This window comes from Nestor notabilis, unplaced genomic scaffold, assembly GCF_000696875.1.
Source record: "Nestor notabilis isolate BGI_N333 unplaced genomic scaffold, ASM69687v1 scaffold2045, whole genome shotgun sequence".
Classification (NCBI taxonomy): Eukaryota; Metazoa; Chordata; class Aves; order Psittaciformes; family Psittacidae; genus Nestor; species Nestor notabilis.
In genome coordinates, this window is record NW_009927680.1 from 904 (window position 1) to 19,241 (window position 18,338).

An 18,338-nucleotide genomic window follows, 5' to 3' on the forward strand; every position below is an offset into this window, starting at 1 on the left:
AGCTCTCTCCGCGTGGCTCCAGAGGAGAGCAGCTCCAGCCCTCACAGCAGCTCCATGGCCTCCTCTGGACTTGCTCCAGCAGCTCCACGTCCCTCTTGTGCTGTTGCCCCAGAGCTGGATCAGGACTGTAGGAGGGGTCTCCCCAGAGCACAGCAGAGGGGAAGAATCCCCTCCCTTGACCTGCTGTTCATGCTCTGGGGGTGCAGCCCAGCACACGGTGCGGTTCTGGGCTCACGCATGCACACACAGGTTATGGGGAGCTTCTCCTCACCTAACACCTTCAAGTTCTTCTTCTCAGGGCTGTTCTCAGTCCGGTCTCTGCCCAGCCTGTGTTTGTGCTGGGGATTGCGCCGACCCAGGGGCAGGACCCTGCACTTAGACTTGTTGAACTTCATGAGGTTCACATGGGCCCGCCTCTTAAGTCTGTTCAGGTCTCTTTGCATCCCATCCCTTCCCTCCAGTGCATCAACAGCTTAGTGTCATCAGCAAACTTGTACTCAATCCCACTGTCCATGTTGCTGACAAGTTAAACAGCGCTGGATGGGGTGTGCACTGAAAAAGCTCCTTCTCTCACATCCCTGTGGCTGGAGGAGGGGAGGATTTCCACTTTTCCTGGTCTTACAAGGCGCCTGCTGGTGCCTTCTGCTACCAGCAATGAAGGGGACTTGCTGACCACCACCCGTGTTTTCCCTTTAGTCTGTCTGCCGCCAGATTCCTGGTGCCACCAAGCAAGACTTGCCCATCACTGCACAGCAGTCCCAACTCTACACCTGCAGAATCAATGACCTCTACAAAAATGCCATCTTCTCTGACTGGGTGAAAGTGGAGGTCCATCACTGTGTTGCCAGAGGTATGAGCATGTCTTGTAGCTTTTCCATGTTTTATGCATTGCCCACCCTTGGGGAGTAATCCTATGCAGTTCCCAGGTGCAGTGTGTCCTCCCAGCTCAAAAGTCACAATAAAGAAGCATTGCTTCAGCGACATGAGCCTGCAGGCCTAACTCAGACCTCTGTGTCCATTCTCTGGGTGGTTCAGTTCCTTGTCGTGGTCTGCATAACCTCAGCTGTAGGTACCTGAGCCTCTTTCTTAGAGTTATACTGGGTGTTTGGCTGTTTGCATTGGGCAGAGGGACTGGACAAGGCAGTATGGGTACTTCAAAGCTGAGCAAAAATAACACCAGGTGTGGTTGATCTCAGCATGTTGACTTTGTGCCATTGGCAGGAAAGGGCGAGTGTCAGGTTTGGGAAGCCAGAGGCAGGGCTTTGGTGTGTCATTTACTGTCATGGGTGTCGCTCTCCAGGATTCCCTGCTCCCAAAGCAGAAAGGTGCAGTGGTGATGCTGCAGTCACAGCCATCCTGTGGGACAGCACCTCTTGGAGTGGGTGGAAAAGCTTGCTTTTCTGGCAGTGCACACAGGTTCTTGTACAGGGAGAAAAAATGACTTGTTTTCTGTCTTTGTGGAGAGAGGACCAATTCTGTGTCGCTGCTTCACAGGACTCCCCCCTCGGCTCTGGCAAGGAGAACCAGTCATCGTCCTGAACCCCACTGAGCAGACGGTGGAGGTGGGGAAGCCGCTACAGCTGCGTTGTGCTGCCATGGGGGTCCCAGCCCCCAGCTACCAGTGGTACCAGAATGGAAACCTGCTGGAACACCAGAAGAAGAAAAACCTCTGGGTAATGTTGCCTTGGGATAGTTCAGACACTTTGGCTGCTGAGGTGGGTGATAGGAGCTCATTGCTGGATGGTGGGCATGGGAGAGCCTCAGAAGCCTTGGAGAGACTGTTGAAAATTGTGTCATTGTCATCCTGGACATGGCAGTATCGGTCCTTAAGCCTGGCTCGTATCTCCCTGGCAAGCTCAAGCGTGTTTTGATCTGTGTGATAGGTGGATGCTAGCAGAAAGCAGTGTCTCGTTGCCTGAACTCCCAGTCTCTCCAGCCCTTGAGAAGCAGCCTCATGCTCAGCAGTTTTTCCCTGCTTCTCCTGTGGGAGACCACTCCATGTATCACCCCACTTGCTTTGATAGCTGACTGAAGGACTCCAGGTGAAGAGGGAATACCTTTTATGGGCTTCTTTCGAAGCTGTGGCTGTTTCTGTAAAAAGTAACCAATTCGTAGATATGTCAAGGGCTCTTGGCACGTCTCTCATTACTTTTTACAACAGTGGCACATGAACAGCTATTGTATGTCAACGCAGGGACTGTGGACTAATGGAGCTGCAGGAGTGCTGCCTGCCTGCAGGGGAGCTAGAAGGAAAAGTGATTAGTCGTCGCAGAAAAGAGTCAGGGACACAGCAAAAGGTGTGGCTTTATTTTGGATTACTGGCTGAATGCGACAGTGCTGTCTTCTTGAAGCAAGAAAGGCAGATTTCCTTGTGGAGCATCAAGTGAAGGGTAATGAAGACAAGACATCCAATCTCTTCTCAGGAGTAATAGATGATATTAGGGGACAGTGGCCTCAGATTGCGCTTTTCCCAGGCAAGAGGTTCTTCATTTGGACGTGGGTGGTGCTGCTTGATCCAGAAAGGCAACAAGATGTCTGTCCTTAGAGGTTTTCAGTACTTGACTAGACAAAGCCATGGCCAACCTGACCCAGTGGTTGCTTTCTGAGTAGGAGCCTGGGCTGGAGAACCACAAAGGTCCTCACCAGCCAGTACTGCTCTGATTCTTGTCCCATGTCAAGAGAGAAGTGTAAGAGTTGAAAACTTGCGAGAAGAGAGCTATGATCAGAAATCTAGAAAATGTCACCAAGAGGAAAACCGGGCAACCTTCTGATTTTGGCCACACACCATCCTCCCAGTGTGGCTCCTGGGACAGAGTATGGCTATGACACAGGGTTTTGGGGCTGCTGGAGAAAGAAGGGAAGGCAATTGGGCAGAGGATTCTTGTGCTCTAGAAGCTGGGGTCAGCAGCAGACCTTAGCATAGAATCATAGAATGGTTTGTGTTGGAAAGGACCTTAAGATCATCCGGTTCCAACACCCCTACAATGGGCAGGGACATCTCCCTCTAGACCAGTTTGCTCAATGCCCTGTCCAACCTGGCCTTGAATACCTCAGGGGCCATTGAACTTCCTAGAAAAGACAGAAGTCATGGGAAACCTTAGCTTTGTGAGGCAAGGAGTGAAGAATAAAGACTTTTCATTCCAGGAACACAGGTGCCTTTGGCAGATACCATCAGGGGGCTGTAAACTTTCACAATAAATAATGTGATTTAACTTTTGATCTGTCTAGATCTCCCATGCAAAGGTCAGTGACTCCGGCACATACCTCTGCTGTGCCTCCAATAGCCACGGCGAGCACTGGACCAATGCAGTGGATATTCACATAGGTGAGCAGAGCCAACCCACATCTGTTTTGCTGCAAATCACCTTCTAGCATGAAAAGTAATTGAAGGGCAAAAAGGGATTTAGTGGCCTTGCCAGGAAATGCTGAGCTGGTGAACAGGGAGCCCAGTGCTGGCGTGTTACCCTGTGGCTCAACCAGTGCAGGAGGAAGCTGGGCTCCGGGGCGTGGGATTAGGGGAAGTAGGATGTGTGGCTCTGACGCTTGCATCTTCCCCTGGCTTGGATGGATCTTCCATGCTTTTATTAACATAAAGAAAGACCACAGGTTTAAAATACCATTTCTGCAGGGAGACAAAGGTGTGACACTTCAGCGTGGAGAAGCGACACATGGCTTTGCAGGAGAAGTGGAGTGTCCTGGCAGTGCTGTGGCAGCTGTCAGGGGAAGAGCCTGCAGAGTGCAGTTTCACACCCTGGATATACTGGATACGATGATCTCAGCAGAGCTGCACAAGCCCTGCTGAGCGGCAGGCACAGGCATCCGTCACACCATGATAAATAGGATTCTTTGATAACAGGGTTCAGAGGCAGTGAGGGAAGCAGTGTCTGTAACAGAAAAAAACCAAAAGCCAGTAATCCACTGTACTGCGGTGTGGGATGCTCCTGGGTCCTGCAGTCTGTCACAGACTTGCCACCTGAGGGGAGGTTGAGCACTCTCGGATTCTTTTGTAGTTTTCTTGCCTTGCCAAGGTGGTGGTTTAATAGTTCCTCAGCCAAATCACAGCAGGCTTCTATGCTAAAACTCATTTACAGCCTTTCTGAGATGAAGTGGTGTGCTTAGACACATAAAGATGGAGAGGATGGTGTTGTTCCGGTAAGGTTCAGGTCCTTCGGGCTTGCAGCCCAGGCCTGATGCTGCATGAGCTAACAGGGAGAAGATGGGTCCCCAGAGCCTCGGGCATGCTCCACCTTTGGTGTGTGACAGCTGCTTTGGCCCTCTGCCTTTGCCTTGCTGTGAGACAGAAATAGCATGGGCTAACTTTGCTGGCTCTTCTCTCCATCTGGAGATTTTTCTATGCCATAAGCTTCTCATCTCGCCTTTTAGGCTGGCTTTAAAATTGCTCCAGAGTGTAAACTGGCCCTGTATAGCCAGAGAGTACTCTCCCTGCTTCCTCACAGATGGCAAAACAGCATCCAGGGAAGACAGGCAGTGAGGAGAGTGCACTGGATTGGGATGGGTTCAAGATACTACAGCTGGATAGCTTTACCATGCAACAGTCGGCTTTGTCAGAGGCAGGAAAGGATGTATGGCTGTCGAGGCAACCCTGGTGCATTAGCAACACTGGTTTTGGTGTTCCAGACCTGAGTTTTAGGCAATTAAAAATACGCCCTTGATTTCTTCTTTTTGAGCTGTAGACCTTTAGGGTTTTCTCCTGGGCTGGATTATTTTTTGAAATTTAAATAGGAAAAGCTGGAGCTGTTGGGTAATGATGTTTGAGACTGGGCAAGGAAACTTGTGGAGGTCATGAAAGTGAGTCACATTTAGGGTGGCTTTTCTGAGCTGGAACTGCTAAAAGGCAAGGCAAGGCTCTGGGAATTTTATCTCGATTGAAAGCAAACAAGTGGTTTCCTCTGCACTGGCTGCTCATGGGGAGAACTTTCTGTTTTGAAGCTTATGCTGAGCTTAAGTTATTGTGTTGCCTTTGCTTTTGCTGCAGTGAGGGAGTGGGCAAGCCATCTCGATAAGCACGGCAGCCCAGGCAGGGCTGGTATAAGTAGCGCAGACCTGCTGATGGGTTCAAGCTCCTCCATGCTGCTCTCTTTCCTGTGGCCTGCCCTTTCTCCAAGCTTTGCTTCCCAGCTGCTCAAGATTTCATTCATCAGGCAGGAATCCATACATCTTTCTAAAATCACCAGACCAATGTCTTCAGCAATCAGGCCTGAGGAGTGTTGCTTGTGTGGATGCTTGTGCTGTATGATCCAGCTTTGCATTGCTGGGGGATGTTGGAGCAGGTTTCAGACTTATGGGAGCTGGCACTGGGATGCTGGGTACAGGCTTATCATTTCTTTCTTTCTTTTCCAGGTACATGTCACTCTGAAAAGTTTTTTGGTGAGTCCTGTCATTTTCTTCCTGAGCAATCGTTCCGTTAATTAAAAGTCAGGCTCTAGGGTAGAAGGGAGGACAAGGCATAGGAGTGCTTTTCCTGCAGAGATCGCTTCAAGCCTCTATGCCCACATTGTCATGGGCTCTGTGCTTTTGGGATCAGAACTGCAAGGCACAGGACGAGTCCCATCCCAAGCCCTGATCAGTCTCCACAAGTGGAGTAAGATTATTCCTGATGAGTAACCCAGTCTTCGCATCTGTGCCTACCAAAGTGAATTTAAAAGTGCTGTTCACATGATACCTTTTCCCTTACTTGCAGTACCTCCTTGGAGCAGGGAAAAGCTCCTTGCTGCCATCACTGCTGAGTGCCATAAATCTGTTTTTTCCTACAGTGGAAGGTGGGGATAAAATGAAAGCAAGGAGCCTGGGGTTTCTCTCCTTCAGCCTCGGAGGGGAAAGGAACTCTTACCCTGGCTCTGTATCCGGGCACCACTGGCATCCAAGACCTGTGGTCATGGTAGGGTAGATGCTGAATAGCCTCAGTAGTATGGATACTGCTGCACTCCTGGGATTTTGGTTGTCAAGTGAAAACTTTCCAAGTCTTTCTTTCAAAATGATGGTTTGTGTTTTCTGTGAAAGTGTTTCACTTTTCTGCAGGGTGCTTCAGGCTAGTAGCAACATAGGGGCTATCCTTCCTGCCTAGATGTAAGAAAAGATGTTCCATATCCTGACTCCAATTGAAGGAGGTTATACCTTGCCTCCTGCTGAGTGTTTACAGCTTTGTCACTTGATATTTCTTTTAGCTACAGGCAAGATAGCACTTTTAGTGGGCAACAACCACTACCAGCATCATCCCAACCTCATGGCTCCCGTCACGGATGTGTTTGAGCTGAGTCTCCTTCTGGAGCAGCTGGGCTTCCAGGTTGTCTCCCTTCTGGATCTGAACAAGACTGAGATGGAGACAGCAGTCAGTCGGTTCCTGGAGCTTCTGGGGAAAGGAGTCTATGGTAAGGCAAAGCCAGCCCAGTGCCTGCCAATGCTGAGCAGGCAGCAGCTGATGTGCAGGTAGCAGTGGTCGAGGACAGGGAGGAGCAGGTATTTGGCAATTTTCTGAACAGCTGTTGAATTAAAAAAGAAGAAATTTAACTTTCTTTTGGGGGACATGGGAGCGAGGGAGACCTGCAGCATAGTTTCCAGTGATGCCAGGCTTTTAGGGATCCAGAGCTTATGATGATGAATGGGAGAAGTGTCATGGTTTAAGCCCAGCCAGTAACTCAGAACCAAGCAGCCACTCACCCACTCCTCTCCACTTCTTCCTCCCCCTGCTCCCAGAGGGATGGGAAGGAGAATCTAAAGATTTTGCCTTAGATGACAAAATCAAGATTGACTATCAGCTGCCCCCACCACTCTCCTTTGTGAGAGGGAGAGCTCCTTTTGAGTGGTGACTGCTACAGCTGACAGTGATTTCCCTGTTTCTCTTTCCTGATGGTCTCATTTGGGCCTGCAGATGGCTTTGAGGTTGGGCTTTGAGCTTCTAGCACACTCTTCTCAGCAGGAAACATTCCTCAAACACAAAACCAGCTACAGCTCTTGTGAGTCTTAAAGCAGGTGTTCAGATTTGGTGGTGAAAGAAGCTTCTTTGGGGTTTCTGAGGTTCTCTCAACCTGACAGATACTCTGAAAACACCTTGCAGGTGTGGGGTTGGTTTTGCTTCCGAACTGACATGCAAGGCTTATCTTCACCTCCCTCTCAGTTGCATGGCATAGCAGGGCACTCGGTGAAAGTTAGTGTGGGACAAATCCAGCCCTGTGCTCAGCAGGAGGTTTGGAGGTTTTGCAGTGGACAAGAACACGAGTGAAGTGCTGCAAATCTACCTTGTTCTGGGAAGCACTGACTCACCCCAGGAGGCTGACCTGGTGGGGAAGGGCAGAACATGGTTGTCACCACTCCAGCTGAGCACATCACCTGATGACAACATATTTCTATGACTTCACTTGCAGCTTCCTCTTGTGGTTGCTCTCTGAAATCCATTTGTACCTTGGGCGTTACCTCCTCTCCCAGGCCAGAGACATCCCTGGTGTGCCTCTCTGCTTTTCCCATGGCACTGCCATTCCTACTCTCTACTCATATTCGGTGAGGACTGAATAGCATTTTATCCATGGCGCTTCCCTTGTTTTCATAAGCATTGGACAGAAAAGCTATTCAGAAATGGCAAACCTTTCATGCTGTCATGCCTTATTTAAACTTCTAGTGCTTTTCTGCATTTGTGGCTACTGATCCTTCCTGGAAAACTGGCTTTGTCCACTGGCAGGAAAAACACTAACAGCTGGGTTAGTGAACCTTGAAACCTCAAGTGTTTGCTAGGCATAGCCTGCAAGTGGTTTTCTTTACAGCTTTCTAAGCTGAATGGTCTACTATTATTCGGAGGCAGTGAACCCCAGCGCAGGCTGATCCAGCAGCATGATTGAATTGAGGACTTTTGCAATAATTGGTGGCATCCAGACTTAATGGTGGGGCATTGGGTCAGTCTGCCTGCTGATTGCCCCAGGGTTTCTCCATCTGAAGTGTAGTTCCTCTCACTGTAATGCTTCTTCCAGCATTTCTTCAGCTATTTTCCTTACATAAAATGTAAAGAACCAGGTGAAGTACAAATCACTTAAATTAACTTGTCTTATTAATAAAAACACACATTAGGAAAAAGCAAACAGCTCCTAAACTTGAAAGCACTAACTCCAGGATAAACATCAAGAACTGACTGAGAGGTTTAGGGTTCACGTAACTCCTGTGCAGGACAGGTAGTGGTGAGAGAGCAGCTTCAGAAACAACCTAGGCAGCCTGTTAAAACTAAAAAGCCTTCCAGGGACACATATGATAGCCAGTCCTAAATGTTCACGTATGTATGTTGGACAAGCACCTGGACAGAGGCATTCCAGTGCTTCTACCTGTTTTTTCTTGTTCAAGTAACCTGGAGGTGCCATCTCCTGTGTAGCAACCACCAAAGCTGAAGTCAGGAGAACTCTGTTTAGACATTCAAGTGAAGCAGGTAGCTGGGAGGAGAGGGCTGACTGGTGAAAGACTCTCACTGGGCTGAAGTGAGAGGCTCTGGTCTAACACAGACACCTCTCAGCATGCTCAAGGAGTGAGGCTGGCTGTCTTCTGAGATTTAACTCCAGCTGGGGCATTCATATGTCTTTTTGCTGGGGCAAATGAGAAGAGAGGACGTAGCCACATGGATTAGTGTTTGAGCATGGTACTTGTGGTTGCTTCTAGAGTTTTATTTAGCTTCAGGATGCTGGTAAGAGCTGAAGAAGTGTCTGTCCTCCCTAGAATGGCAGGGCCCTCCTGATGGCTGCCCTCCCTTGCATGTCCTTACTGACCTATCTGTGATTTACACTTGTACAGGGGTTGGTGAGAAGGGACTTTGGAGTCATCAGCACAAGGTCAGGGTTGGTTGTAGCTCTCCTTATCAGGTCAAGACTTCCAGGCATGGAGCCCTCCATTTATCCACGTGCCCATCCCAGGCTGCACCACTCTCCAGGAAAGTCTTTCCTTCTGTCAGATATGGCCCTCAAGGGTTGGTGCTCATTGTCCCATGTTGTTTGGTCAACTCTGACAGGAGAGTTGGGCTTTGTTGTCTCTGTAACTGCTCCTCCAGGAGCTGTTAGACCTTCCTCTGCCTCCATGTCTCCAGCCGAGCCCAGCTCTCCTCACAGGCCCTGGAACCCAACATCTTGGTAGCCTCTGGTGGCCTTTTTCCAGCTTCTTCTACTTTTCAACACTCCTCTTGAACTGAAGTCCCTAAAACTGGACACAGGATCTAAGAAGCATCTAGCCAGGCCAAAAGAGAGCGGTGACAGCTTCTCTGGCAATCCTGCATCTACTACCATAGCCCTGGCCACAGTCAACCACTGGCTCATCTTCAGCATGAAGATGGTGTCCACTGTGACTCCAGGCCCTTATCTTTAGGCTTGCTGATCAAGCAGTACTCAGCCCCAGCCAAAATTCTACCTAGGTTTATCTGCCTCAGTGGAGGATTTTGTCATTATTATTGAACCTGTTCTTAGATTTCTCAAGCCCAGAGCAAAATCTGGTTTCGTTTTCAGGAACAGGAATATTGTTTAGCTGTGCGTTTAAGGTGATCCAAAGGCTTCTCTAATTCACTGTATGGACATAGTGGCTTGTCTGACTGGTTTTCCTCCAGATCTCCTCTTGGAAGAGCTGCAGAGGATTTTTGAAGCCCTCAAACATTGAGTGGTCTAATCATGCAGCCTTCAGGCAAACAAGGAATCCCCCTGGATGTTATTTTGAGGTCCTAAAAAGTCCCAAGTCGAAGAAGTGCAACGAGAGCAGAAAGCTGTGAGTGAAATACTAGGAATATGCTGTCATGCCTTAATTAAGCTGCATGCTGACGCTTCCTGTTTTATAAGCAGTGCCTGGAGCTTCCCCTTTTTAATTTGGTACTTGGAAGCTTGTCTCTGATCAGCGCTTTTGACCCACGAGATGTGGGAAGAGCATTGAAATATTAGCTTGGAATAAAAAAACCTTTCCATCTCTAGGCCAATCATTAACTTTCCTCTTCAGAAGGAGAGGTGAGGTCCAGGAGAGGTTTGCAAAGTTGCTCAGCTGATGTGAAACTCATGTCATTTTGATTTGAACGCGCATCTTTGTGGTTTATGTAGTGTGGGGAGCACTTGGCGGTACATTCAGGTGCACAACAAGGCTTCAAAAGTTACAAGATTTAATGATTGATCATTCTTTGGGGTTTTTTCCATAACATTTGTTTTTTTACCACATATCAGTGATGCTGTCTGGTAATGGCTGTCATCACCTCCCTTGCACGTACATCCACTTCCCTTGAGGGGCCAAACCTGAAGTGCCTGCATCTGACTTTTGCGGAAGAGTTCCTGGTTCATACTTTTATAGTCTCAGGAGGGGGTTTTGTGACTTTGATTTGCAAGCTCTAAAAATATAAAACTTCTGCAAATCAGAGCTCACTGCTTCTGGCTGGTGATCCACAAGAAGAGGAACCCAAACCCTGTGGGCACCTGTTAAGACAGCCATTTGAGTAACTTTCCATCATCCCCTGAGAATAGAAACCAAAGATGACTTGAGGCCTTTTTTACTATAAGATCATGCTTTCCATGCTCCATACAATGAGACCATGCTTTCAGTCATTCAGCTCCTGCCCCATTCCCTGCATCGCTTGTAGCATCAGAGATCAAAGCGAGTGTCCTGTGAACTACCAAGACAGGAACTGCAGAGGGAAAAGAGAGGAGAGGTTACTCAGTGAAGTTTGGGCTTTGGCAGCAAATCTGCCTGAGGAATTTCTCCTGAGGAATTTGCCTCTTTGCCACTTGTTCCCATTTCTGACCTCTCATTCTTCTCTGTCTCTCAGTTGTGGTAGTTTGTGTCACCTCACAGAGCTATTTTTAACCTGTTTCAGTTCCCCGAGTTGGCTTTCACCAGCATCCCCAAGCAGTGGCGTCAGTGCTGGGAAGGGGTAGTTGGCCACTAGGCAGCTTCCTTTCAAGAAGCTGTAGCCCATATAGGAATCCCTGTGCAGCAGGAAAGCCCTTCACCAAACACATGGGTTGGAGAGAAGCACCAGTTTGGGATGTGCCAAGCTCCTCAGTGCTGGCTTTCCAAGCTGGATGTGCCCATGTTGCCATCTCTTGTGAAGGCAGAAACCTTTTCAAAGTGCCATGTGCTCAAGAGCAAAACTCAAAACCAAAATTCTTGTTGGGTATTGCTCTTTCCACCAATACCTGGATAAATCTGACTCCTCACCAGCCTTACAGGGCTGGTATCTGGTCTGAGATTTTTGAAGCATGTGGTCCATGTGTTCTGGACATATGGAGAACACATCTCTGTCTAATTTTTCACCAGCTTCTAATGTAGATGTGTAAATACAGGCAGACCTTTGAAATCTGGAGAGTGTTTCCTATCACCTAATCCATTGCTAGTCTCTTTTCCAAAACTAGGAAGCTGACAAATGTCTTATATAAAAGGCTGTTAATGTATTTCATAATGATAAAATACTTTGTTGTAATTATTCTATGATTCTTGCCAAGCAATGATGATTAACCAAGACTTTGTACAAAGGCGACATTCAGCCTGGCATTCTTGAGAACATGAAGTACTCTTCAGTCCACACCTTTCTGATGATTATCAGTGGGAGAATTACCAATCAAAGTTCACCTTTTGAAGGAAGAAAACTTCCTACCGCCCTCAAACTTACTATTATCCTTCCCCATTTACTGCATTTCTCCTCCTATTTGGATTCTCTCCTTGATTTTTCCCCTCAGTGCTACCTAGATGCTGAGTTTGGGTGTTGTAGCACAAATGGTTATGGAAATGAGTAAACCCAGTGACTTTGGGGTCTCATGACAGATGGTGCTGAAGACCACAAGTGCAGGAGAGCCTCTCAGGGCTGCTTCTATCTCTGCTGAAGGGAACAGACTAGAAAAGTCAAAATTGAGAGGCCAGCGCAGGTCCAGTTTCATAGGAGCACCCTGCAGCAGTATCCCTTCAGGACAGGAGGTAGGACATGGCTGTGCAGAGCTGGTTACAGACCTGCAGGTTCACACCATGGCTCATCCTCTCCTCTCCCTCTTACCAGCTATATTCTACTATGCCGGGCATGGGTACGAACATCTGGGGAGGAACTACATGGTCCCAGTTGATGCTCCACAGCCCTATGCCCCTGAGAACTGCATCAGCGTGCAGAGGATCCTACAGAGGATGCAGCAGCAGCAGACGGCCCTGAACCTCATCCTGCTGGACACCTGCAGGAAATGGTAGGGTGCTTTTCCCCTTTCCTCACCTGCAATGGGCAAGCATGGCATTGTGGGGGGTCAGGGGAGATAGTCCCCACTTCAGCAGTGGGCTTCTACACAACCATGTGGGGTGATCCTTTGGATTGCTGGGACCACATCCTCTGTTGTGCTACTGAGCCCAGTTTATTGGGCTGTAAAATCAGCAAGAATGTCAGGTCTTGTAGGATGTCCTGGGAAGACCAGTCTTCCCAGATGCAGAAAGCATCAGATGTTGCCTAAGAGAAGGGGGTGGAGACCCTTCTGTGATTTTTTGGGGTGAAAAAGCCTGGCAAATACAGGCAAGTTGTCTAAAGCCTATGGAGGGATGCGTCTACCCTTACACAAATTGTTGGCTGAAACTTAGCATACGGTTTGTCTTTTTGTGTTTCAACACCCTGCACTGAACCACCCGACCTGGCATGCTGTACCAGCATCTTGTTGACCTCGTGCTTTCATGGAGCGTGTTGCCCACATACTCAGGCTCTCTTCTCCTGGCACCGTTTTAGTTACCATCTCAGTGAAAAGAGAGCAACATGATGGGTTAAGCCTTGGTACCTGGTTTTTACTGGCCTTATATGCTTCTGAAATGCTCATGTTGTAACGTGGGACCCAGGCTGCTGCATTTTTCCTCTGTCTGCGGAAAGCTCATCATCCTCCCTTGGCCACCAGATCTCTACCCTGCAGCTTTGGGACTGCAGAAAATTACTGCTTGTTCGTTTTCAGCAGAGGTAGGTGGACTATTCCAGTAGAAGCTGTTATTAGTCCATTTATTTCAGTCTCCTGAGGCAGATTTACAAGTCAGAAAAGATCTGGAGATCAAATGCAGAAGTTTCCCTCTTCCTTCAGTGGTTTCTGCACTAAGAACCATAAAGATGACAGGGATTTTGATACCATTGCCTTAAAAGAGCTGCCAGCCCCTGGAAAGCTGTAGAATATTAGATGCCTTTTAGCTGGAGAGGTGGGAATGCTCACTTTGAATAGTTTACACGCTGGCTGTTCTAGGACTCACCCTGCTGCCATAGCTCTGAGTTGCCAGTGTCACTGGAGCTTGATGTCCTTTGATGCCTGCCCTGAAAGCTGCACAGTGAAGCATTCCCTTTCTCCCTTCTTGCTCGCCACTGCTGCTGAAGCATGTTGCTTCCCTGCACTATCAAGTGCCACTGTGGCTCACGTAGCAGCAACTTGCTGCTTTCCTCAGCATGATACCAGGCAGGGGATGTCTTGCAGCCAAGCAGAAGCACTTAGCTTTCATGGATGCACTGGTGGACCTGGGCTAGTATGCGTCTGGGCTGCTGGTAGCCAATGTGAGGGCAGTGTGTGACGGAGAGGCAGTGTGGTGACATGGAAGCTGCATAGGGCTTGCTAACACAAACAGCGACCATCCATGAAATAGCTTTTGAGCTGATGTCTCTTTTCTTGGTGTTGCCGGTGGTTTTTGTGCTCAGTGGAGCCTTAATGGCATGTTGGGAAAAGGATGCAGTGTGAGATCTGCTGTGACATTTAGGCATTGTTGTGCAGCTGTTTTTCTCTTTCATACTTCTTTCTTCCCCTTCCCCACAGCAAGCACAGCACCCAGTGCAGTAGGCATTATTGCCAGGCTCATGGTGATTGCTGTAAAAGCTCTCTCCTGAGCTCATTTTTCTTGGGAAGTTGCTGTTTCAGCTCAGTGAAGCATTTGGATTTCATAGCTGCATGTGTTTACACCACTCTGTAAAACAAGGCTTCTGGGGCCTCCTTTTCCAATGCCCTTTTGGTTGGACTGGCGCTGTCAACAGACATTGACAGTCCACTCAGCCGTGCATGAACTAGGAGGAACTGTGTCTGAACTAAGAGAATCTCACCCAGAATAGCTCTTCATCCCATATGTTGGCATCAGAAATACCAAGGCAATGAGAAACACGTCCCCCTTTGCCAAGTCGTAGCAGATGTTCAGCTTCAGCAGAGGAGGAACAAGGAACACAGAGCTTGTGTGTAGCCTCATACATTTATATGCTGATTTTGAGTGGATGCGATTGCCTCTTCCAGGAATTCCCTGATTTATGAGGGTTTCTAGCATAGGCCACTTAGGACAGAAGGAGGACACCATCTCCTATGTGGGATGCAGATCCAAAACAGATTGCATGGGATGCGCTGTGTAACTGAGACTGGTTTTGGGTCTGGAGCAGGAGGGATGCTGCCACCTTCTCCACTGTCAGGTTACAGTCTGGAAATGCCACTGCCGAAGCTCACTTTCTGCTGGATGGGATCGCAGCCAGCATTTCTGCTGCAGGCACTAGCTGGCGTCGCTGGAGCCATGAATGCCTGCTGGTGCCATCACAAAAGGTTTGCATCAGCTCGTGTCAGCAGCTTTGCATAGATGTCCCCAACATGGGAACAACAGGAGCTCAGCTTATTTTGGGATCCCATGTTCCTTGGACCTGGAATCCTAGATTTCTGCATTCATTTAGGAGCAGCTGAGGAGCAGATAAATGTCTCTGCTCAATGTTCATATTTAGAAGCGTATCTCCTTTCCCACATTTTCTCTTCTGATCATCTTTAGAGAACTTACACAAGCCAGATGAATCCTGCCATTAAACATCACCAGACTGCACCACCAGAACTGGTAATGTGCTGGCTGCTGGCAACACAACCATCCCTTCTGCTCTCCTTAGCACACCAGCTTCAGCCCCAGGAAACTGTGCTGGAATTGAATAACAGAGAATAATGCCACCTCTGTGCCTGGCTCTTATCCCCATGTGACTGGGAACAGTTCCAAGTTACTGGTGTAAACTGGCGGCAGCCAGTCCCCATTCTGTTCAGTCTGGCTGCAGTCAGGTGAGCAAGGCTTGTCTGTTACATGCAACCATAATACCTTTTTTGGTGGAAACCAGAACCATCATCCAGATCTACTTCATTTTGGAAATAACAGGGTCTGTGCTCATTAAGCTGCATCTAGACAAGGGTTCTGGAGCCAGGTTTGGGTTTTGAGACCTGGGTGTGCATCCTGATCCCAACTCTCAGTGAGATCTGGAGGTGCACCTGCCATAGTGTGCTCAGGCAGAAGGTGTGTGCATGGTCTGGAAGGGAACTGTGGGACACCCCAGCCCCCCGGGACAGGTGGTTGAGCTGTAGCCATGCAATGTGCACACCTCTGACTTCCTTATGGACAGTTGTCCCTTGGGCAACAGTGAACCCCTGTATTCTCTGTACTGTTGTGTTGCCTGGGCTTGTTACAAACCAGCCTCAGGAAGGAGGAGGCATGGTTGTACCCCCAGCCCAGGCTTGCTTGCTGGGCAGGGAGCAGCTCACCAGTGCAGATGGGTCAGAGCTGGCCCTATTTACTCACTTCGCCATGGTTTGTGTTCTTTGTGGGTTGATCTTATTGCCATCTGTAGGAGATGGACTTGGTGGAGCTTAGGGGCTCTGTCCCCTCCAGGCACATGCTGATGGATGTCCTTGACACTGACTAGTGCCTTTGCCTTCTCTTCTAGGTACAACTCAAAGTGTGCCCTTTCACAGGTGCAGCCACTGGAGCCCTGGGGCAACACTGTTTATGGATATGCCACGTAAGTAGTGGCAAATGTCGTCTGGCAAGCCCACGCCATAACGTAGGACCATATGCTGGCATAGCCACATCTTCTCACATCCCTTCATGCGTGGTGGCTTTGAAGACTTGAGAGGGCTTTTCTGATGTTTCCTCTGGCTCTCACCCTCCACCTCTAGCATTTGCTGTTCAGCCAATTCTATCCTTCTTCCTGTCATCACTAGTGGCAGCCTGTGCATCAGTTACAGGTTATGCATGAAGGTGGCATCAGCTCTTGTCATCTGTCCTTCCAGGCCTGAGCCTGATGCCCTAGGTGCATGTGCTATGAGGAGATCACCTGAAGCCTCTTGATCAGTGTTGCTTACTGCTCTAGTGCTAGTTCTGCTGGCTTTTCAACTACTGTCACTCCTCTAGGTTGGAAAAAGAGGCTTTACTGTGCTCTCCCATCCCTGTCCACTGCTTTTTGCCATCCTGCGTCCTTCCCACCCTCTCCTGGGCCAAAACCAAGCACTTTGTGTCATTGCTTGAAAAGCCAAGTTGGACTCAGCCAACAGAATCTGGATGGAGTCAGCAAGCCCTGCCTCACACCAGAGCTTCATGTCCCTTGCAGAAATGAGAGGACAATTCCTTACTCTTCCAGGAGCGAAGATGCAGAAGCCTATGAGTTGCAGGATGGGAAGTTCAGCTCTGGGATCTTCATGAAATACCTGAAGAAACATATCCTGCAAGAGAAGAAGGTTACACACATGCTGGAGGATGTGCTAGAAGGTAAGGGATGAGCTAGAAACCACTTGCTTCATTAGCACGGGTGAGAACTGATAGCAGCCACCCCATCTCAGCCAGCCAGCCAGTCATCCCTCCCTAAAAACCAAATCACAGACCACGTCCCATGTGAGCTTTTAGTAAACTGGCAGCAGTACTAAAACGTTAACGTAAGGTATGAAAGCTGCTGAGATAAATAAAGAACCTGGAGTGACCTTTGCACTTCAAAACTCTCTTTCCCAGACATCGGCCAGGATCCCTTGGTTACTGGGAAGCAGGTGATGGAGATCAAACACACTCTGAAGGAAGCACGGTCCCTGACAGATCCAATCTGTCCCTTGGGAGCAGGGGCCAAGCGCTGGGGACACAGACATGGTAAGCCATGCATTGTGCAGGGAGGGCTAGCCAGGTGGGGGGAAGAGACGGTTGGGAGTCCCTGTGCCCCTCAGGGACAGTGGTCTGCATGGAGTTGTTGGCAGGATGCTCTAAGGAACTGACCCATCTTGTCTTTCCTTTCCAGAGCTGCTGAGCAAACTGGTGACCTTCCCCTGCGGGGCACGGGTGGAACTGCGCTTCCACCGGCTCTTCTCCAACCTGATCTGTGTGTGTGGCAAGCTGCAGTGCTCCCCAGCCCACATCGCAGATACCCGCCTCCTGCTCTGCCGGCCCACTGTGAGTCCTCCCTTCCCTGGATTTCCAACGGGCTCCTTTCCCCAGAGTGGAGTTGGGAGGATGGTGAAGGCAAGCCAAGAGGTCCTGAGGGCTGGGAAAGGCTGAACTCCCATGGAAACGAATCCCCTTCTCTGCTACCTCTGATGCAAATAATCCTCTCTGCAAACACCTTTTTCAGTGCTCCTTCCAGGCATCAGTGCCCTGCAGACTTCCTGCCTTGCTCCTAATGTATCACAAAAAGGATTTTGTGGCAGTTTTGATGCCTTTAACCAGTTACCATTGGACTGGTTTCTGGCCTGCCCAGTTAAATTATTGCATTTAATCTGATTGAGGTGAAGAGCCTTTCTGTTTTCTGTGTTTGGAAGCAGTCTGGCTTTTTGTATCAGAGAACCACAGACTGGTTTGGGTTGGAAGAGACCTTAAAGGTCATCCAATTCCAACTCCCTGCCATGGGCAGGGACACCTTCCACTAGAGCAGGTTGCTCCAAGCCCCTGTGTCCAACCTGGCCTTGAACACTGCCAGGGATGGGGCAGCCACAGCTTCTCTTCTTCTCTTCTTCTGAATCATGCCCTCTTAGCCCACTGTGCTAATATATCTTAATGCAACAATAGATTTCTTCCCTGTTGAGCTGTACCAGCTTCCTTGCACCCCTTCTCACACCTTTCCTAACAGACCACGTACCCAGTGTGGTCTTTTCTGGTGATCTCCATGCCGCCTCTAAGGATTTAATTTGTTGCTCCTTTTTGCTAACCATCTTTCTCCTTTTCTTTATTTCTTTTGCTAAAGCATAGTGTGACTGTGGTGGATTTTTTGGCCCTTGTTGCTCATGGAGGGATGTTGCCCCTAAGTATTTTGTGATCCCTGATTCAGCGCAGTGTGTCCAGCAGGAGGTTTGGAGCCTGATCCTGCCCATTACGGAGCCAGAGTATCGTTCCCTCTTGTGAGCTCCGTAACCATGCATGAAAACCATGTGTGTGTGTGTGCGCATGTGTCTGCATGTGTTTGTGTGCCTCCACCCCACAACAGCAATAGTCAGGAAAGGGGCACCCAGCTGCTTGCTTCTGCATCTGGATCTGTCTCAAGACATGCTCCAGGCTTGGGGAAGAGTAGCTGGAAAGCTGCTTGGTGGATAAGGACCTGGGGGTGCTGATTGATGGAGCTGAACATGAGCAGCTTATGCTCA

General features: G+C 49.0%; 1 protein-coding gene across 1 annotated transcript in view; it reads left to right on the plus strand.

Moving 5' to 3' along the window:
- LOC104405420 (mucosa-associated lymphoid tissue lymphoma translocation protein 1-like) overlaps positions 1-18,338 on the plus strand; it is a gene marked incomplete at its 5' end in the record, with an annotated part of 26,056 nt that overhangs the window by 646 nt on the left and 7,072 nt on the right. The window contains 10 exons of the mRNA XM_010014142.1: positions 697-850; positions 1,495-1,673; positions 3,229-3,325; positions 5,362-5,388; positions 6,186-6,389; positions 12,002-12,179; positions 15,668-15,742; positions 16,361-16,488; positions 16,726-16,857; positions 17,003-17,154. Coding sequence (XP_010012444.1) covers positions 697-850; positions 1,495-1,673; positions 3,229-3,325; positions 5,362-5,388; positions 6,186-6,389; positions 12,002-12,179; positions 15,668-15,742; positions 16,361-16,488; positions 16,726-16,857; positions 17,003-17,154 — 1,326 coding nt within the window. The remainder of the gene's footprint in view (positions 1-696; positions 851-1,494; positions 1,674-3,228; positions 3,326-5,361; positions 5,389-6,185; positions 6,390-12,001; positions 12,180-15,667; positions 15,743-16,360; positions 16,489-16,725; positions 16,858-17,002; positions 17,155-18,338) is intronic.